Source organism: Carcharhinus amblyrhynchos, chromosome 31 (genome assembly GCF_965287045.1).
Source record: "Carcharhinus amblyrhynchos chromosome 31, sCarAmb.v2.hapA, whole genome shotgun sequence".
In the NCBI taxonomy this organism is placed as follows: Eukaryota; Metazoa; Chordata; class Chondrichthyes; order Carcharhiniformes; family Carcharhinidae; genus Carcharhinus; species Carcharhinus amblyrhynchos.
The window spans coordinates 18,451,376-18,473,653 of NC_137354.1; the positions used below are offsets into that span (position 1 = coordinate 18,451,376).

Consider the following 22,278-nt stretch of genomic DNA (forward strand, 5'->3'; position numbering starts at 1 on the left):
TATATCCAACCAAGACCAAAGTTAAATGCTCCCTTTGCATGAAGAAAATATTGGCACGTCTCTCCATTCTGCGCTGGAGAATATTTTTCTGAAATTTAACGAGTTCACAGAATGTAGCCATGGCATCTTTCTTCCATTGTTAAAAACGTGTTGGACCTCACCCCCGCCCCCCACACCCCGATTGGAGGATAGCGCATTAAAATGTGAAATCTTCTAAATATACCCTTGGGGGCAAATACTGTAAAGGGAATGTATCGCGTGAAGATACCATCCCAATTAACGATTCTGCCACTTGAAATAAGACTAGAGAATTCTGTTTCCGAAATTTTGACCAAGGAAATTAATTACATTCATTACATTCGCCTCTGCATTGTGGGCTTGCCAGGAGGGTTGATGAAGAGTTTTAATGTCGATTTGTGTTATGTATTGTAAATAAATAGTTAGGTGACGCAGACTTTTAAAATTGAAATATATCTTCAACATTTCTCTTATAACTAGTAACTGACCTGTGATATCAAACTGATATCAAAACAACGTCTAATTTTTTATTGCATTTATTTTTGCAAAAACATACTTTATTCGTAAAATAGTTAACTATTTCAAAATGACCATCACAGTGCGTAGATCATGTTGCACTATTCAATAGGATAAAAAATAGATTGTTAGAAACAATTCAAAATGATCTTTACAGAGAATGCTAAATTGATTGATTCGATTTATTATTGGCACATGAATTGGGATACAGTGAAAAGCATTGTTTCTTGCGCGCTATATGGACAAAGCATACTGTTCATAGAGTACATGGGGAGAAGGAAAGGAGAGGGTGCAGATTGTAGTGTAGGTTGCATTTCAGAAATGGATAATTCCATAACTGGCTGCCAGTGGGTCGCGTGTCCCTCATAGCTAACCATTTCGAAATGACCGTCGCAATGTCATGTTATTCAAATATTCTACATTGATCATGTTGCACCGAGATGCTTCAATATGATAGAAGATAGACCATTGCAAACATTTCAGCGAATATTACAGAGAGTGAATTTCAAACTAAGATAGATGCATAACTGGCTACCTGGGTGCAGCCGCTGTTAAGATTGGCTTGTTATCGCTCCCACTGAAATTCTTGTCCTTCTCGTTACCCTGAGCCGGGCGAAATGTTTGCCAAAGCGGTCGGCAGTCTGCTCCACCAGGGTGCCTGTCCAACAAATGCCTCCCATTGGCTCGACCCTAGTGGCAAGACATGGCCATATGTGCTGGGCCGTGTTAAAAAGTTAATCACATATTGCGCGGGGGATTAAAGTCACGACAGGTTTCATTTACCTGACGGAGAGGGGGGCGGGGGGAACTGGACCGCTTAGACAGAGCAGAGAAGCTGGGGAAAAGGCCACGACATTACGGCTTAGTCAAACTCTGCATTATACAACAATAGCGCGAGTGTAATCGCTTCAGAATTTAACCGAAGGGGAGTTAATATCGGAATACAAAGGTCGTTGATAAACCGTTTGCTGATGCGCATTTAGCACATTGAGTTTGAACTGACTTCTCACATTGTGAAGGATAGTTCCAATCCATAAACTCCAACACATAATGAATCCTCAACCCGAGCATAAATTCTACAGTAATTAAAACGGGGGTGGAGGGCGGAGAACTCAGCAGATCTGGGTAGCATGTGTGGAGAGAGAAAAACAAGAGGTCATGGTTCGAGTCCAGCATGATTTTTGTTCAGAATCTGTCTCTCTCTGCACAGACGCTGGATTTTCCCAGCATTTTCGGTTCCTATTCGGACCTCTAGTGTTCTGCTTCTACACACACTGTACTAGTTCTTGCAGGAGCTTTCTCTCTCCTCTCTCTCTCTTTGATCTTGTATTGACCTGGCATTCATAGCTAGAGTTTCATATTGCCAAGAATGCTCAGGAAATCTTGGGTGCACATCACTGTGAGCGAAGATTATTATTTTTATAAATGCATTTATTTAATTTTAGACAGTGGCCAGCGGTGATTTGCTGAGGTGCTCCAGTGCTAATGAGATTAAACAGACTATTAATGGCTACAATTTGGCTGATGCGGTGTCTATAGGGTTTAATCTGTTTGACAATCTGCCTTCCTTTCAGTCTGCGAGTTGGGGAGGGTGGCTTCGGCGTCGCTGTTGCTGCTACACGCTTTTAGGCTTTATTTGCTTGTGATAGGTGTGTGGTGGGTTGGGGAGGGGGGAGCACCTTCAGCAGCATGGCTGCCCCCACATACTTTTGGCTGACGGTCCTGTTGTACAGCTGTGGCCCCAGCGCCCAGATGTTCCAGTCCACCCTCATGCTAGACATGGCCGAGGTGTTGCTGGACAAGTACTGCTTCCCGGAAAACCTGGTCGGGATGAAGGAGGCCATCCGACAAGCGAACCAGAGCGAGGAGATCCTGCACGTCACCGACCCTCAGAACCTGGCTGCCGTCTTGACCGCCGGGGTCCAGGCGGCTTTGAATGACCCTCGGCTGCTGGTCTCTTACGAACCCGGGACATCGCCCCTTGAGCTGCAGGACGTGCCTCTGCCCAGCCCCGAGATACTGGCTGAGTTGAGCCAGCACGCCGTCAAATTCCAAATCTTGGAGAATAACGTGGGTTACTTAAGAATTGACCACATCATGGGACAGGAGGTCATCAAAGTGATTGGCCCCACTCTGCTGGAGACAGTTTGGAAATTCGTAGTTGGCACTGACTCCCTGATACTGGACTTGCGGTACTGTATCGGTGGCGATGTCTCGGGGGTCCCCTTTATCATTTCCTACTTCTGCGATGCCAACCGGAAAATCCACATCGACTCCATCTACCACCGTCCCTCCAACTCCACCCAGGAGATTTGGACACTGCCCACCCTCCTGGGTGACAGGTACGCCAAGGGCAAGGATGTGTTGGTGCTTATCAGCAGGGGCACCCAGGGGGTGGCAGAAGACGTGGCTTACATCCTGAAGCACTTGGACCGGGGTCTCCTGGTAGGGGAGAGGACAGCTGGAGGGTCACTCAACATCCAGAAGTTCCGCATTGGGCCCACTGACTTCTTCATCACTGTGCCCTTGTCAAGGTCCATCAGTCCCCTCACTGGACAGAGCTGGGAGGTGAATGGAGTCTTCCCAGCGGTGTTGGTCAGTGCGGATCAGGCACTGGAGAAAGCGACCTCTATCCTAGCAGTCAGGAGAGCAGTGCCCAGTGTCATCCAGAGAGTTATTGAACTCCTGGGCACCTACTACTCCTTTGTGGATCACGTGCCGACCCTGGCTCGCCAAGTTTCCAAGGTTGTTTACTCAGCTGTGATTTCAGAGCAAGACCTGGCAGCCAAGCTGAATTATGAGCTCCAGGCCATCTGTGAGGACCCACGGCTAATGATCAGAGTGGGATCTGAACCCCAGGATATCATTGATCAGAGTCCTGGGCATGTGCCCACTGATGCCAGCTCACCCCAGCATCTGCCAGACACCCTGTTCCAAGTGGAAATCTTGCCGGACAATATCGGGTACTTGCGCTTCGATGAGTTCCCAGACGCTGCCCTCCTGCCAGAGCTGACACCTTTGCTGGTTGAGAAGGTGTGGAGCGCCATAGAAAGTACAGAAAACCTAATCATAGACCTCAGGTTTAACACGGGTGGCACTTCAGCTGCTGTCGCAATGCTGCTATCCCACTTTCAGGAGCAAACGCCACCCATTCTCTTCTTCACCATCTACAATAGGCTGACCAATGCCAGCACGGAGTTCTCCACCCTTCCCAGCTCAGGGGGCAACACATATGGGTCCAAAAGGGGTATCTATGTCCTCACCAGCCACCGTACTGCCACGGCGGCTGAAGAATTTGCCTACCTGATGCAATCCCTGAGCAGAGCCACGGTGATTGGGGAGATAACATCTGGCAAAATCCTCCACTCCAAGTCATTCCAAATAGAAAACACCAACTTAATTATTACCATCCCGTTCATCAATTTCTTGGATAACAATGGGGAGTATTGGTTGGCAGGAGCTGTGGTCCCTGATGCCATAGTGTTAGCCGAAGAAGCTCTGGACAAGACCAAGGAGATCATAGCATTCCATGCTGGAGTATTGGAACTGGTTGAAGACACGGGGAACCTGCTCAAGCTCCACTATGCCATCCCAGATGTGGGTGCCCAGCTCAGTGAGGTTCTGACCACCAAGTGGTTGGAGGGTTCCTACCGGGCTGTGGTGGACTGCGAGTCATTGGCTTCCCAACTGACCTCAGATCTGAAGGAGATCTCGGGCGACCACCGCCTCCATGTTTTCTACAGCGACAGTGAGCCAGATGTCCCAGAAGAGACCCCGGAGAGCATCCCTACCCCTGAGGAGCTCAGCCACATCATCCATGCCCTCTTCAAGGTGGAGGTGCTGCCCAACAATGTGGGCTACCTGAGGTTTGACATGATGACTGATGCTGAGATCATCAAGGTCATTGGGCCCCAACTGCTGGACCAAGTGTGGAACAAGCTGGTCCACACGGACACCTTAATCATTGACATGAGGTACAACATAGGAGGCTATTCCACTGCCATCCCCATTCTTTGCTCTTACTTCTTTGGGCCAGACCCTGTCCGCCACCTCTACACCGTGTTTGACCGCTCCACCCTCTCCACTTCAGAAATCTGGACAATGCCCAAGGTATTGGGTGAAAGGTATGCCCCCCACAAGGATATCTACATCCTAACCAGTCACATCACTGGTTCTGCGGCAGAAGCCTTCACCAGGGCAATGAAAGACCTCAAGAGGGCTACAGTCATTGGGGAGCCTACTACTGGGGGTGCCTTGTCTGTCGGCACCTACAGGATAGGCACTAGCAACCTCTATGTGTCCATTCCAAACCAAGTTGTCCTCAGTGCTGTCACTGGGGAGGTGTGGAGTGTCTCCGGAGCTGAACCGGACGTTATGGTCCAAGCCAATGAGGCCATGGATGTGGCTCTGGGCATTATAGAGTTCCGTGCTAAAATCCCATGGATTGTCAGGACTGCAGGGAAGCTGGTGGCGGATAATTATGCCTTCGCTGAAACTGGAGCAGGGGTGGCCAGGCAGATTGCTGAGCTGGTCCATCAGGGAGAGTACAGTCTCATCAACTCCGAGGTAGAACTGGCTCAGAAGCTATCCCAGGACCTACAGGAACTGTCTGGACACAAACATCTCAAGGTCGCACACATACCCGAGAACTCAAAGGATCACATACCTGGTGTTGTCCCAATGCCGGTAAGGTTTGACTTCTCTCCACAAAGCCCTATTCTCTTTGAAATAAAAAAATGCCTCAGCTGAAGATCAATGCACTGGATTTGTTCTGATGAGAGTATTCCAAGCTCAAAATGTTATATCTGTATCTCCATAGATGCTGTCAGGCCTACTGAGATTTTCCAGCATTTACTGTCTTAGTTTCTGATTCCACCAACCACAGTTATTTGTTTTTATGCTTTTTTGTGGCCTTCATTGAAAGAGGAATGGATAGAAATAGGGAAACTGTGCTACAGCTGTGCAGGACCCTGGTGAGGCCAAGAGTAGTGGGTCCAGTTTTGGTCTCTATATTTGAAACAAAGAGGGTATAATTGTGTAGGAGCAGTTCGGAGAAGGTTCACTGGACTCACTCCTGGATTGAAGGGATCATCTTATGTGGAAAGGTTGAGCAGGTTGGGCCTGTACCCATTGAAATTTGAAAGAATATTATTGACATATGCTAAGGGGATGTGCCAGGGCAAATATTGGAGCACCTGTGGGGCAGAATAGAACTGGGGTACAGTTTAAGAATACAGTTTATGACTGAGATGAGGACGTTTTTTTTCACTGTCAGAGAGTCATTTGTATGTAGAATGTTGTTTCTCAGAATGCAGTGGTGACTAGGTCACTGAACATACCCAAAGACAGATTTAGATAGACTTTCGATAGACAATTGGAGTCAATGGTTATGAAGGACAAAGGGCAAAATGGTGTTGAGATCACAACCAGACTAGAACTTACTGATATCAGACCAAACTTGAAGGGCCAAATTGCCTGTTCTTGCTCATAAGTCCTATGTGTGTTTGTATATATGAATTACACCCTGTTTTGTGTGTCTTTTTTCCTAGATTCCACCCCCTGAGATGTTTGAGGACCTAATCAAATTTTCTTTTCAAACAAAAGTGTTTGAGAATACTTTTGGCTATCTCCGGTTCGACATGTTTGGTGACCTCGAACTCATTACCCAAGTTTCAGATCTAATGGTGCAACATGTCTGGAATAAAATTGCAAACACCACAGCGCTGATTGTGGATCTTAGGTAATGTAAACTGTAAGATTGACCAACCAGTGTTGCAGTTGTTGCAATTCCCCTTGATAGCTGAACAGTGTCAATATTGTCCAAAACCTTATGATTCTCTCTGCTGCATGTCTGGCACTGCCAGCAATGCATGGCAACTGTACTGGAGTCAGCTAGGTGCTTGAATAGTCTTCAAATGTTACATATGTCACATACCTAAACCTTTGTGACAATAAGCTTGGACTTGATTTTAGCTCTTAAGTAAATGGGTTTTGAGCAAGATGAAATGTTGCTTTAAGAAGTTTTAATTTCCATTGCAATCCAATAAATGGTCCATATGCTGGTCAAATGTTAGGTGCCAAAGATATTCCACACTAATCAAAAGCTTGCTACCAATTATAGTCTCACAAAGACATCGCATAAACCTATCTTGGTTTACTCCAAAGCAATTGTAGAATCCCTAAAGTGCAAAAAGAGGCCATTTAGCCCATCAGGTCTGCACCAACCACAATCTCATCCTACCCCATATCTCTACATATTTACCCACTAATTCTCAGGACAGTAAGGGGCAATCTTAGCATGGCCAATCAATCTAACCCACACATCTTTGGACTGTGGAAGGAAACCGAAGCATCCAGAGGAAACTCACACAAGGAGAATGTGCAAACTCCACACAGATAGTAATCCAAGTCGGGAATCAAACCCAGGTCCCTGGAGCTGTGAAGCAGCAGTGCTAACCATAGTGTAATCAGTATTGTAATCAATTTGGCACAATTGTAGTCAGGTCCCATTACAATTGGAAATAACTGAATAGATTTTTGAAACAGCAAGCACAGATACAATGGGCTGAATGGGCTCTCTCTCTCTCTCTCTCTGTCTCCCTGTGCTATATGATTTAATAGTTCTTAATGGCTGTTTCTCAGGTAGATATATGATCTCTTTTGTGTGGCATTAATTAGAGATATGCACACTATAGTCCTTCAGATTATAACCATCTGGGTTAAGTTGAATATCTGCATTTTGTATTTACTCTAAAGATCACATTGGAAGATCCAAAGCAATGCAATCATCTTTGGAGGATTCTCATTATTAACTGTTAGGTGAAACTGTAAACACCACACAGCATTTCAACTTTGCAATTTACAGCGCAATCAAGTTTCAGATCTAGGTGAACCTATTTTCTAGATCACATTTAGGCTAAACATTTATTCTGTAAATTGGATGTGAAAGCCTAAAAGGGACATTGTGGGTAGTATATTAGTGTGGATAAAGTATTGGTTAGCCAACTGGACGCAGAGACAGTGGATAGACAGACAGGAATAGGAGCAGGAAAAGATCATTCAGCCTTTTCAGCCAGCTCTGCCAATTAATATGATCATGGCTGATCCTCCATCTCAACGCCATACACCCACAAATGACCCATTCCCCTTGATGCCTTTACAGTCTAGAAATCTCTCTATTTCCTCCTTAAATATATTCAGTGAATTGGCCACCACAGCCTTCTGTGATAGAGAATTCCAGATTCACCACCCTCTGAGTAAAGCTGATTCTCCCCATCTCAGTCCCAAATTGTCTCCCCTATATCTTGAGATGGTGACCCCTTACTCTAGACCCCAACCTAGCCAAAAGAAACAACATCCCTACATCCAGTCTTTCCAGCCCTGATAGAATGTTATGTTTCACTGAGGTCCCCTCTCGTTCTTCCAAACTCCGATGAACGCACCCCAGTTGACCCAATCTCTCTTCACATGATAAATGGAACATTTTAGACTGGCAATTGCAACTGGTGGAGCACCAGCGGGACAGTACTGAATATATGGTAGCTAGCTTTGCCAATGACACCAACAGCAGTAGGAAAACAAATTATCAAGAAGAGCTAAGGAGTCTGCAAAGGGATATAGACAGGTTAAATGACCAGTCAAAAATGGGCAGATGGAGGATGTGGGAAGATGTGACTTTTCCATTGGGCAGGCGTCATAGAATCTGTACAGTGCTGAAGGAGGCCATTTGGCCCATCAGGCCTGCCTGGGCAACAATTCCACCCAGGCTCTATCCCCATAACTCCATGTATTTATCCTGCTAATTCTCCTGACATTAAGGGGCAATGTAGCATGGCCAATCAACCTAATCCACACACTTTTGGAGATGTGGGAGGAAACCAGAGCACCCAGAGGAAATCCACACCGACATGGAGGGAACGTGCAAACACCACACAAAGTTGCCCGAAGAGGAAGTGAACCCGGGTCCCTGACACTGTGAGGCAGCAGCGCCACCATTGGGCCACCGTGCCATCCATCAAAGAATAGAAAAACAATGGAGAGAAATTGCAGGACTCTGGGTTACACAGGATTTGGGGGTTTTGGTACATGAATCACAAAATTGTTAGTATGCAGGTACAGCAAGTGATTAAGGAGGCAAATGGAATGTTGTCATTTATTGCAAGGGGAATGGAATATAGAAATAGGAAAATTTAACTGCAGGTGTAAGTGGGTTACATCTGCAGTAGTGTGTACACTTACGATCTTCTTATTTTAAAAAGGAAAAATTGTGATAGAAACAGTTCAGACTGATTCCTAGGATGAAGGGCTTACCTAATGAAGGATGGTTGATAGGTTGGGCCTATGGCCAGTGGAGTTTAGGAGACTGAGAGGCGATCTTATTGAAATATGTAGGAGCCTGTGGGTGAATACAAGGAGGATGTTTTCTCTTTTGGGAGGGTCTAGAACAAGGGCACACAGTTTAACAATAAGAGGTCACCATTTTAAGAGAGAGTGGTGGCAGAATTCACCCAAAAAAATTTTAAGTGTTGAACTCACATGAATTCACTGTTTTTTTCAGTGGGTATTTAGAGAAGAATTGCCCACACTCTGTGCACTGTGGAGACCACCAATGTGAATATCATTAAATTTCAGGGGTTGAAGCTTATTCCCACTGAAGAGGCTGAAATCAGCATGCTGAGTGGGGCATTGTGCGTGCACCAATCTTTCATGGCCCTAGACCCAAGCCACAACCCCTCCACCACACCCCCCCACCCCACCAAGCCCCCGCAATCTCCAGCACCATATCACTGATTCTCCTCCCCAACAGCAAACTCCGCCCCTACAGTCCTGATCCACCCCCCACAGTGCTGAACACCCCTCCCCCGCTGCTGACCTAAGCCCACACAGCCCGCCCCGATTGCTGGCCTCCTTACTCCCCCCACCGATCCCAATGCACAGTGGCAGTTGAACGCGCCCCCCCCCCAACTTCTCACCCTTAGGCCCTGCCCACATCAAGCTCCAATCCATGGGTCCCACCTCCACGTGTCCCACCCCCTTGGCACTGCCACATGCCCGATGTCTGTCACTGCCAGAGTGCCAATGCTCAGGGGGCACCCCCCCTCCAGTTGACCCTCTGGGGGGTTTTGAATGCCCTTCCTTCACTCCAGCGGGGTCAGGTTGCTAGCTCCCTGAAATTGGGGAACTATAGTAACCCCCACTGGAGTGAAATACTCTGGCAGGATGGGAGATGCTAGCGGGCCCAGAGAATTCAGTCCTGGACCCACTAGTTGTTTTTCAATTATATTTTAATTACCATTTAAATTGTCTTTGCACCACCACCCGCCCCACTGATTTCCGGTGCAGAGCTGGATACAAACGTCCATGTGACCCCCACAAATCAATCAACGTGAGAATCTCCTGACCCGCTGCGCTAAAATATTAGCACAGCGGGAGAAGCACAGCCTAGATCTTTTCACTTTCAAAAGGTTGTTGGTCTTTAGAAATCTCTTCCCCAGAAAGCAGTGCAGGATAAGTAATCAGGCTGGGTTTTCCAGCACTTCCCAATAGCAGGATCATTCCGCCCCACCAAAAGTCATTCTCCACCTTCCCCCACCCCTGCAGCAGTTTCCCCAGCTGTGTGGTGGCAAGTCATACAAAATGCCATGGACCTTAGCTGGACAAGACAGTCCCACAAGCGGCAATGGCGAGCTGTGTCTACCACCAAAAATCACTCCATGGGATGGGGTGGGGAGGAGCTGGAAAGTTTCGGCTGCTGAATGTATTCAAGGCAGAATTGGACAGATTTTTGATAGCCAAGGATTATAAACATAATACGGCAAAGTGAAATTGAGATCACAAAACAGATCAGCCATGATCGAAATGAATGACAGCTGGCACGAGGGGCTGAATGACCCACACCTGCTCCCTGTTCTGCGGGTATGATTTTTCAGTCATGTCTGCCCCAGACCAGAAATTCCCACTCAAGGTCAACAGTCTTTTAAATGGTCTGTAAAATTTTCCATCCTGCCTGTAACAATTCTCCTGGTGAGTGGGACCACACCCCCAAAATTTACCACTGAAATTATACAGCTGAGGACTCTACGTTAGTGAGAATTACATTCATATCAAGCTTTCTCTTGCTTGTAAACATGTTATTGCGTCTTTAACCTAGAGATTCAGCAAGTTGATCATTGATCATTTTAAATAATTCAAATATACTGTGCAAGGGTTGTAATTTCCATCGCTAAAAGATGTACTCATGTTTACGGTGCCTTAGCAGAAATCCCAAAGTATGTTATGAAGCCCTACAAGATCCCCAACAGTTTTTTCACTTTGGTATTATTGTGAGGACTCAATGCTTGATGATGTGGATTGAAAAAGGCTAATACAATTCCCCGAATTTAGACAAAGATTCAAAAGACTCAAACATGGCATGATGGCATAATAGTTAGCAGGGAAAAGTGATGGCCTAGTAGTATTATCACTAGACTATTAATCAGAGACTCAACTAATGTTGCAGGGACCAGTGTTCAAATCCTGCCACATAGATGATGGAATTTGAATTCAATATATCTGGAATTAAGAATCTACTGATGACCATGAAACCATCGTCGATTCTTGGAAAAACCCATCTGATTCACTGATGTCCTTTAGGGAAGGAAATCTGCCATCCTTACCCAGTTTGGCCTACAGAGCCACAGCAATGTGGTTGACTCTCAACTGCCCTCGGGCAACTAGACAATAAATGAATTTTAAAAAAGCACTGCTGCACCGCGCGCCCCACCACCCCCACCCACCGTCCCCCATGCCAGGGATCTGGGTTTGGTTCGGGCTTTTGCGACTGTCTATGTGGAGTTTGCACGTTCTCCTTGTGTCTGCGTAGGTTTCCTCTGGGTGCTCCAGTTTCCTCCCACAATCCAAAGATGTGCAGATTAGTTGGATTGGCCATTTTAAATTGCCCCATAGTGTCTCAAAATGGAGAGGTTAGATTGATTAGCCAAGGTAAATGTGTGGGGTTATGGGGATAGGCTGGGTGGGGGAGGGAAGGAGGGTGGGCCTGAATAAGATGCTCTGTCAGAGAGTCAGTGCAGACTGAATGGGCCAAGTTGCCTCCTTCTGCAATGTAGGGATCCTATGAGTGTCCAGTGATCTGCAGGTTAGCTGGGTTAGCCATGTAAATGCACGGGTTTGCAGGGTGAGCCTGGGAAGATGTTCTTTCAGAGATTTGGTGCAGACTTGATGAGCTGGATGGCCTCTTTCTGCTCTGTAGGGATTCTACTTTTTAAAAACATTAACTTTGTCTCTCTTTGAATCTTTTCAGGATCCTCTGTTCTTGTAACTCATTCAAGCATGTCTTCTGTCATGTAGGTACAACATTGGAGGGCCTACATCTTCTATCCCAGCCTTGTGTTCCTATTTCTTTGATGATGGGGACCCAGTGCTCCTGGACACTATTTACAACAGATCTGATGATACTACCTCCCAACTCTGGACCATTCCACGGGTAGCAGGTAATAGATCAAAGATAGCTTTTGTTTGTAAAAGTGCATTATCATTATTTATGTTTGTTGTTGTCATAATCTTCATTCATCACTGCACTGTGTTGTCTTTTGTTTCATATGTTAAGGGGAGCGCTACGGCTCAAAAAGGGGGTTAATCCTCCTCACCAGCAACTATACCTCGGGAGCTGCAGAGGAATTTGTCTTTGTCATGAAGAGGTTGGGAAGGGCCTTGGTTGTTGGTGAGCTGACCAACGGGGGCTGCCACCCCCCACAAACCTACCATGTGGATGACACCAATCTATACCTGACCATCCCTACTGTCAGGTCTGCCAGCCCGGAGGGAGTCTCCTGGGAAGGAACGGGAGTCGAGCCCCACCTCGAGGTACCTGCTGGAACAGCGCTGGAGAAGGCTAAGGAAATTTTGAGGAGTCACTTACATGGACCTTCATAATTTAGTCCAATGGTAGCTCCAGTGCAGATAACAGTATATGTGTATATCACATAGTTTTTTAAGTTCAAATGGCTCAGAGTTCTTCAAATAGAATGCCAAGTATTAGAATGGAAGAGTTCAAATGCAACTCCCCAATAATGGGCACACACAGTATGTCATTTAAGGCTAACTTCTGTTTGTAGCACCTAGTGTAAAATACTTAACCCCATCATCTTTCCCTAACTGTTCTCTAGAAATCCAAAAGTATCTGACTAATCATAGAATCATAGAATCCATGCAGTGCAAAAGGAGGCCATTCAGCTCATCAAGTCTGTACCTACAACACCCAGGCCCTATCCCCTTAATCCTATGTGTTTACCCTTCTAGCACCCCTGACACTAAAGGGACAATTTAACATGTTCAATCAACCTACCTACACATCTTTAGAGTGTGGGAGGAAAACAGAACATCTAAAGGAACCCCACGCAGATACGAGGAGAATGTACAAACTAATGCATGTTATTAAAGAGAGTACTGCCCATCTTTGGAACTGGTGTGGCACAGTTGAAACCCTTCACCCTGTTTATTCTTGGCTGAGCTATATTTGCTCCAATTCTCTCTATCAACTGTTATCTTAGAGTTTCCAGGGATTATTTTGTCAACTTCATTTCCTCGTCAGGAACAATTGTGCATAGTTTTGGTGGGGGTGGGGGGGGAGAGGTCATGGGTGGCATTGTGGCAGAGTGGTTAGCACTGCTGCCTCACAGCGCCAGAGATCTGGGTTCAATTCCCAGCTTGGGTCATTGTCTGTGTGGAGTTTGCACATTCTCTTGTGTCTGCATGGGTTTCCTCCAGGTGCTCTGGTTTCCTCCCACAGTCTGAAAGACATGCTGGTTGGATGCATTGACCTGAATAGGTACCAGAGTGTGGTGACTAGGGGAATTTCACAGTAATTTCATTGCAATGTTAATGTAAGCCTTACTTATGACATATAAATAAACTTTAACTTTTTTTTGATAATTTGGAGGGCACTGTTTCAAATGCTGATTGATCCAATAAAATATTTAAAATTAAGGGAAAAAATTGGAGAGAACTGTTTTGATCTGCTGTGCTGTGTTAGTGCTAGGCTAAAATCAAATCTGATTTCTGTTATTCCCATTAATTCACAGAAAAAGGAGTAAGCCATTCAGTCTGTCTGCCATTTAGTACGGCCATGGTTGATCGGACACTTCTTGAATGAAGTTACAAAACCAATTTCAGACTGGACTAGGCAGAGACAAATCCATCTCCTTGCTTCCTCCAAAAACCAAATTCAAACTGAATCCAATTCATGGTCTCCACAAGATCCAAGCTGACAAGATAAGGAATCTTGGGCTTGATCCACACTTGATCTTAGCCAAAAGACCAAGAAGGTGATTGGGCACTTTGCCACTTTTTACACCCACTATCCTTATAACCCTTTACATTTCTGTTAATAAAATTCAATACCAATAGCAACATGTATCCTTCCTGTGAAATACAATTATAGAATCCAATCCCTGAAGCTCCCTCCCTAAGGACTGTGGGTGTACCTACATCTCAGGGACTGCAGCAGTTCAAAAAGATGGTTCACCACCATCTTCTCAAGAGGCGGCTAGGGATGGCAATAAATGCTGGCCTCGGCCCCATAAAATAACGAAAAAAATAAACATTTAGCATTCAGTTCTGAGAGAAAATAACACTGGCCAATACAAAATGTGAAGGAAACAATTTTAACTGAAGAGGTGGTTAGAGGTAAATGCACTGAAATAATCATTTTTACTCCTTGGGAGTGAATGTTTGGGGAAGGGTTGGTATAATTCAGCTATCTTGGTCATTCAGAATCTGGCTAACTTCTCCCGGGGTACGTAGAAGTGGCACCTCGCTGAGGTTGGATAATGAGCTAAGCGTTTTTTTTGCCCTCAAGATCTACGGTTGACATGAGGTCGAGGCATCATCTGGAATTGTGTCTCATCTGGTGCCAACTCAAACTGCAAAAGTTTTTCAAAGTTTATTTATTAGTGCCACAACTGGGCTTACATTATCACTGTAATTAAATTACTGTGAAAATCCGCTAGGCGCCACACTCTGGCGCCTGTTTGGGTACACTGAGGGAAAATTTGGCATGGCTAATCTACCTAACCAGCACGTTTATTTGGACTGTGCGAGGAAACTGGAGCACCCGGAGAAAACCCATCCAGACACAGGGAGAACATGTAGAGTGCCTACAGACAGTGATCCAAGCCAGGAATCGAACCCCGGTCACTGACGCTGTGATGCAGCAGCACTAACCACTGTACCACCATGCCACTTGGCTAGTGCTGCTCAGTACCAGCTTGTCAGGGAGAAAACTCAGCCACACCTCTGGACTTCACCATGCTTAGGTGTGGGCCATTCTCGGCTGCTGCTACTATTGTGCTAATGAGCATCACTTCAGACCCCTCAACCTCGTCTAATTCTCCTTTTTAACACATCATCCAATATAAAAACCCACAATAAGTTCCTTTTTTTCGAAGTCGACAATACTAACTAGAATTAAGGGGCCAAAGTGTGAAAATAAATCCATTATGTCTCGGTTATATATCTCGGAAAATAAATGCATTATATTTAACGGATATTTAAAGCCAAGCAGTATTTACAAGAGAAAAAATAGCGCAGGAACCCAGAATCAATCATATAATTGACATTTAATTGCTACAGTTTTCAATGCATATCCGCCTGCATTTAATAGACAGCCAGAACGGAAATTTCGCTGGGAGGCATGTGTTCTTCGTTAAAATCTGGGTGACAATGTTTGCTGTGAATATTGTGCTCCATCTTCTTAGTTGGAGATGCAAACCTCTCCTTTCTCGTAGGCCACATAGATTTCCCGTCTTTCGAATTCGTTAGTTTTTACGTTGTGTCCCTCTCTAATCATAGCGCACAAAAACTCTTGCCCCCAGCCCAGGGAGATGTTGGCCGATCCTGTTTACAATCTCTCCTGAAGTCCTCGGAGAAGGCGGCGAAGTGAACAGGGGTTTTCCTGTCCGTCTTATTAACCGTGCTGAATTCCTGGCTCTCTTTCCTGATTCCCGGGCATCCCGCGGCACAGTACTGCTTGAAAACCTGCAGGTTGGTTTGTGCGCCTCGGAATAAAAAGGGATTTCGCTGCAGCTCCACTGGCAGCACAGTTGTGCCTGGATTTGCAAAGTCTGGCTGGCAGAAGGTTTTCTTAGAATCCCTACAATACAGAAGGAGGCCATTCTGCCCATCAAGTCAGGGTGGACTATTGCACAGAGCATATTTACCAACCCCCACCTTAAAGTTAACTTATTGCAATGAAGTTACTGTGAAATTCCCCTAGGTCCTCACACTCCGGCACCTGTTCAGGTCAATGCACCTAACCAGCCGGTCTTTGGACCGTCTCTGTAACCGAACTTATTTATCCACTAGTCCGTCTAACCTGCACATTTTTGGACACTAAGAGGCAATTTAGCATAGCCAATCTACCCATCCTGAATACTTTGGATACAAAGAAGCAATTTAGCATGGCTAATCCACCTAACCCGCACATCTTTGGACTGTGGGAGGAAACTGGAGCACCCAGAGGAAACCCACAGTGACACAGGGAGAATGTGCAAACTCCACACAGTCACCTGAGGCTGGAATTGAACCCGGGTCCCTCATGCTATGAGGCAGCAGTGCTAACCATTGCCACATCTTCCCTGCATTGACGGTGCCACAGCTCTATTTTCCTCATTGACTGTTTTTCCCAAAGTAATGCAATCAAGAGTAGCCTTCCCCTCCCTTTCTGCCAACCCCCCTCACCTTCGCATCTGGCAATTCAATTTGTCTGGGAGGGGGAGCTAACGGCCCTAACCTCTCCTCCACCTGCCAGTAACACTACAGGAACTCCTGTACTTAATAGATTTACAGTTCAGTGCATGATTTGCTTTTTTTAATGTAATCTCTCATGGATTGGCAACATTTGGTAACCATTCCTAAATGTCTGTCAACTGAAAAGCTTGCTGGGTCATTTCAGAGCGTGGTTAAGAATCAATATCGTAGATCTGGAGTCACATATCGGGCAAACTGGGTAAGAATGGCACATTTCCTCCCCAAAAGGGCAGTAGTGAACCAGAAATGGGAAAAATAAAGTGTTGGAAAAGTTTAGCAGGTCTGATAGCATGTGTAGAACAGAGTTAACATTTCGAGTCAGTGTGACTCTTCTTTGAAGAGGTGAGTTAGAAATGTGATATGTTGTTATAAAGAGAGAGGGGCAGGTGGAGCACAACAGAAAGTCTGGAATAGGTTGGAAGTCAGGTGAGATTAAATTACAAAGTTGCCATGGAACACAAGACGAAGAGGAACGGTGATGATGGTGTTACATTCTAAAGCTTTACTCCAGAGTAGGTGTTAATAGCAGAATAAAGGTCAGCACTGTCTGAAAGCAAATTAGCAAACTGTTAATAGCAGAGAAGGAGTTATGGCTGTCTGAAAGTAAAAACATGAGAACAAGATACACCGGATGTTTAATGATATGTTTAGTGAACCAAATGTAGCTTATATAGAGAGCTGGCCCATCTTGAAATATATTCTCACTGATAGTTTTTGTCCTTTTCATTGTTACCGCATCAATGAATGATTTTACCGACCACATCAGCCCTGATTCATTTGGTAGCGCTCCACTTCCTGAGTCAGAAGATTGTCTGCTGAACTCCCAGTCCAAGTTTTGTGTACAAAGAAATCCAGGCTTGCACTTCAGCGCAGCACCGAGGGAGTGCTGCACTGTCAGAGGTGCCATCTTTAACCCAAGGCTATCTGCCTACAGAAATGGAGGTAAAAACAAGAATCATATGGCAGTATTTGGAGGACATGTGGGGGGAGTTAAGCCTTAGCCAATATTTATATCCCATCCAACATCCCAAAAATATTACGTTGCTGTTCACCACAGTTTGCTGTATGCAAGTTGGCTGCAGGCTACTCCATGTAATAACCTTATGGTCATGATGTGGATATGCCGACGTTGGACTGGGGTAAACACAGTAAAAAGTCTGACAACACCAGGTTTAAGTCCAATCGGTTGGACTTAAACCTGGTGTTGTCAGACTTTTTACTGTGATAACCTTACAGTGCCAGGGACTTGGGTTCAATTCTGGACTCGGGTACCATCTATGTGGAGTTTGCATATTTTCCACATATTTGCGTGGGTTTCCTCCGGTGCTCCAATTTCCTTCCACAGTCCAAAGATGTGCAGGTTAAGTGGATCGGCCATGGTAAATTGCTCCTTGGTGTCCAAAGATATGTAGGTTAGGTAAATTAGCCATGATAAATGTGTGCAGCTACAAGAGTAGGGAAGGTGGTCCTGACTTAGACATTCTTTTAGATAGGGTGTTCTCGCAATGGATAAATGGTATCGTTCTGCATTGTAGGGATTCTATGGATTCTATAACACTGAGGATATTTTAAAAAGTATTTAATTGTCTGTATAGTGTTTTGGGATGTACTGTGAGCCATGAAAGGTGCTATACAAATGCAAATGTTGGGCAGAATCGCAATGAAAAGATGCATGTCTCCCCATGCATTCCTAGGGGCTCTCAATAAAATAAGAGTCACATATCGGCCAAAGTGGGAAAGGATGGCATGTTTCCTCCCCAAAAGGGCAGTAATGAACCAGAAATGGGAAAAAGAAAGTGTTGGAAAAGCTCAGCAGGTCTGAAAGCATGTGTAGAACAGAGTTAACATTTCGAATCAGTGTGACTCTTCTTCGAAGAGGTGAGTTAAAAATGTGGGACAGCAGCCTAGAATTTCCCTGGTGAGGCTCCCAGCGATTTTACTGACACCCACCGCTCTCATTCCCGACACCAGGACACTGGTAAAATTCAGTCCAAGTCTCCCTTTGCAGCTGTTATCGTGTTTTCTGCTGCTGCTATGAAGCCCCTGTTTCTTTATTACTTTAAAGGCACTAAATTAGGCATGGATAAGTTGAGCCGGAGGGCCTGTTTTCATGTTGCAAACCTTTATGACTGTATTAAAGAAAGTTGTTGTGGTTCTTTTTAATCTTTTTGTTTAAAGTGACCACAGTAATGTGAGGGTCACCTTTGCAATTGTAGACAACTCGGGGAAACTTTTGAAATGCCAGGCAGAAAACTTGGAGGACTCACTAGAAGCAGGATTTTCCGGCTGCGCTCACCCCAAGACCGGAAATTCCCGTCCATCAAAGGAACCTTAAAATAATCGGTCAAACTTTCCGTCCAGCCCCCGCGACAATTCCCCATGGCAGACAGGACCGGAAAATGAACCTAAAATAAAGTAAAAGTAAAGTTTCTTTGTTTATTGGTCACAAGTAAGGCTTACATTAACACTGCAATGAAGTCACTGTGAAATTCCCCTGTGAGTTTCTGAAATGCTTTATCCGCGCTGTCCCACATAATCCAGGACAAACGTTGTCATTTGCACATACAAACACCTGAACTACAAACATTTTTCCTCACCAGTCTGACCTGCCAGCACATTAACTGCTCCACAAACATCTTGGAAAGGACTTAAATAAATGGAAATTACTGTGGATGCTGGAATCTGAAACAAAAACAGGAAATGCTGGAAAATCTCATCAGGTCTGACAGGATCTGTGTTGAGGAAGGATCATCCAGACTCAAAATGTTGGCTCTATTCTCTCTCCAGAGATGCTGTCAGACCTGCTAAGATTTTCCAGCATTTTCTGTGTTGGCTGCAAGTAGCTCTGGGGGCGTGCAAGGCACCATATCAATGCAGATTAATATAAAAGCACAATACTGCAGGCACTAGAGACATGAAATAAAAAGAGAATGGAGGGGTGGAGGAATGTTGGGGAGGGGTTCTGCAAGCCCAGCAGCATCTATGGAGAGATCAACACGGATAATATTTGGAGTCATGTCAGACTTTTCTTCAGATCGATATAATATTTATTTGGAAATTAATGATTATCTATCAGGAATATATTGTGATTGGGAAGATTAGTCAATTTTTTTTTTCCCCAAACGGGTTGATTGGTACATCTCAAATTCTGAGGCATCGCTGACCATTGCTGGTCAGCAGTAATTGATGTGTGTAGATTTATATATTATCCGCACAGCCAGCGTGAATACTGAACACAATTTCTGTGCACATGGGTCTGGGAGTAAACCAAATTGACCATTTTTCAATTGAGAGTTGATGACTTGCTTCACAATCAATCTGGTTTCTGAACTCAGAATTACCCTGTGAGCTGTGGCCACTTCAAAGGGCCAATCGTCAAGGGAAACTCCTAAAACCTGAATGTCAATTTCAACATCCCTCGGGTGAAATGCCCCTTTTGGATATTCATTACCCCACAGTGATGGGCCAAAGGGCTTCTTTCTATGCTGTATGGGTTCAAAGCCAGACAGCAAAGTGTCAACATTCACACCATACTAAGACAAATGTTAATTAAACTCCCAGTTGAGATCCATTGAATGCTAAACTAATGCAAGAGAGCATTATTAGACTTTTGCTTTTTAATCTCAACAATTCAATTTGCCTGACCCAGACGCCTGTAACATTGATCCTGAATGACCACTAGACTTAGTGAGACTAACATCCATCAAAAATTCAATAAAATAGTCCTCTTCACTTTGGCTAGATCAGGGTAATTGACAGAAATCCACAGAGGGGCACCTTTTTCTGGACCTGCATATAATTGGTCAGTGTTTGTGCTTTGGCTTGTGTCAAACAATCAACAGCACAATTGATTGGGGCGGCACAGCAGCACAGTGGTTAGCACTGCTGCTTCACAGCTCCAGGGACCTGGGTTTGATTACCACCTTGTTCACTGTCTGTGTGGAGTTTGCACATGCTCCTCGTGTCTGCATGGGTTTCCTCCAGATGCTCCGATTTCTTCCCACAGTCCAAAGATGTGCGGGTTAGGTTGATTAGCCATGCTAAAAAATTGCCCCTTAGTGTCTTGAGATGCGCAAGTTAGAGGGATTAGTGGGTAAATATGTAGAGATATGGGAGTAGGGCCTAGGTGGGATTGTGGTCGGTGCAGACTCAATGGGCCGAATGGCCTCTTCCTGTACTGTAGGGTTTCATGATTTCACAATGGACTTTAGCAAGGTCTTTGACAAGGTACCACATGGTAGGTTATTGCATCAGGTTAAATCTCACAGGATCCAGGTTAAGGTGCAATTGGATACAAAATTGGCTTGGCAACAGAAGATAAAGGGTGGTTGTACAGGGTTGTTTTTCAAACTTGAGGTCTGTGACCAACAGCATGTCTCAGGGATCAGTGTTGGGTCCACTGTTATTTGTTATTTATATTAATGATTTGGGTGACACCAATATTGGTGGCATAGTGGATAATGTAAAAGATTATCTACAATTGCAATGGGATTTTGATCAATTGGGCCAGTGGGCTGATGAATGGTACATGGAGTTTAATTTAGATAAATCTGAGGTGATGCATTTTGGTAGATCGAATCAGGGCAGGACCTACTCAGCTAATAGTAAGGAGTTGGGGAAAGTTATAGAACAAAGAGATCTAGGAGTACATGTTCATAGTTTCTTGAAGGTGAAGTCACAGTTGGATAGGGTGGTGAAGAATGCATGTGGATGCTTGGTTTCATTGGTCAGAACATTGAATGCAGAGTTGAAACATCTTGTTGAAGTTGCACAAAACATTAGTAAAGCCATAATTGGAATATATGTACAGTTCTGATCATGCTATTACAGAAAGGATATTATTAAACTAGAGAGATTGCAGAAACAATTTGCTAGGATGCTGCCAGGATTTGATGGTTTGCATTATAAAGAGAGGCTGAATAGACTGGGACTTTTTTTCTCTGGAGCGTAGGAGGCTTAGGGGTGATCCTATAGGGGTCTATTGTATAATGAAGGACATAGATAAGGTAGATAATCAACATCTTTTCCCAAAAGTAGGGGAGTCTAAAATTAGAGGGCATAGGTTTAAGATGAGAGGAAGAGATACAAAAGGGTCTAGGTAGGTTTTTTTTTCAGTCAGAGGGTGGTGAGTGTTTAGGAGTTGCCAGAGGCAGTAGTAGAGGCAGATACAATTTTGTCTTTTAGACAGTTACATAATAACATGGGTATAAGTTTATGGGCCAAATGTGGGCAACTGGGACTAACTTAATGGCAAAAACTGAGCTGCATAGACAAGTTGGGCCAAATGGCCTGTTTCCATGCTGTAAACCTTCTATGGCTCTATAACTGTATGACAATGGCTTCTTACCCTTCACAAATGAAATATTGAAAGAATATGGGCCTAACTGCCCCAGATCTGCTCACAGCCCTGTTAAGAAAGCTATATGAAATAGACCCATTTCCAAGTGTGATCACTCATGTGTTTATGTGGCAATTTCAAAGCAATCATGAGGTTCTGTTCAGACAGATGATCAGCAACACACTTAATTTAGAAAGCTGTTCTGGAAATAGATTGTGTACAGTCTCCATATTGCGCTTGCATAATGTCAAACTGTGTCATTCATTAAAGGAGTTAGAATACAAGAATGGGTGGAACAAGTAAATCGCAAATATATACAGTGTATTCTCAAAAGTAATCATCCAAATGGGAAGAAATTAAAACTGAAGACCGCTTTTATCAGTTGCAGATTCTAGGCGCTAAATTAACAGTATTTTCAAAGTATGTAACTGTTATTCTGCGCAACTTTGTAATTCTGAAGTTTATTGATAAGCAGTTCAGATTGATTCTTCTGAAAATGCAACTTTGATTACACTCTTTGTATCCTGGTTTCCAGTTCTGAATAAATTGGGTCTTTGTTTTGCAAGATTATTATTTTTGTGATATTTAAGCTGCTTGAGCAG

General features: G+C 44.6%; 1 protein-coding gene across 1 annotated transcript; it reads left to right on the top strand.

The window, feature by feature from the left end:
• The first annotated feature begins 2,024 nt into the window (after positions 1–2,024).
• On the top strand, positions 2,025–22,243 carry LOC145360593 (retinol-binding protein 3-like). The gene is made up of 4 exons (XM_080215936.1): positions 2,025–5,220; positions 6,084–6,274; positions 11,881–12,023; positions 12,140–22,243. Exons 1-4 carry the CDS (start codon positions 2,224–2,226, stop codon positions 12,463–12,465), a joined length of 3,657 nt encoding a protein of 1,218 aa, XP_080072062.1. The 5' UTR covers positions 2,025–2,223; the 3' UTR covers positions 12,466–22,243.
• Positions 22,244–22,278: the final 35 nt, after the last annotated feature.

Excerpts from the sequence above, each read along its gene's own strand:
- LOC145360593 (XM_080215936.1), top strand. The coding sequence starts at position 2,224 with ATGGCTGCCCCCACATACTTTTGGCTGACGGTCCTGTTGTACAGCTGT. Across the intron at positions 5,221-6,083 it reads CTGGTGTTGTCCCAATGCCG|ATTCCACCCCCTGAGATGTT; the intron begins GTAAGGTTTGAC and ends CTTTTTTCCTAG. Across the intron at positions 12,024-12,139 it reads GACCATTCCACGGGTAGCAG|GGGAGCGCTACGGCTCAAAA; the intron begins GTAATAGATCAA and ends TCATATGTTAAG.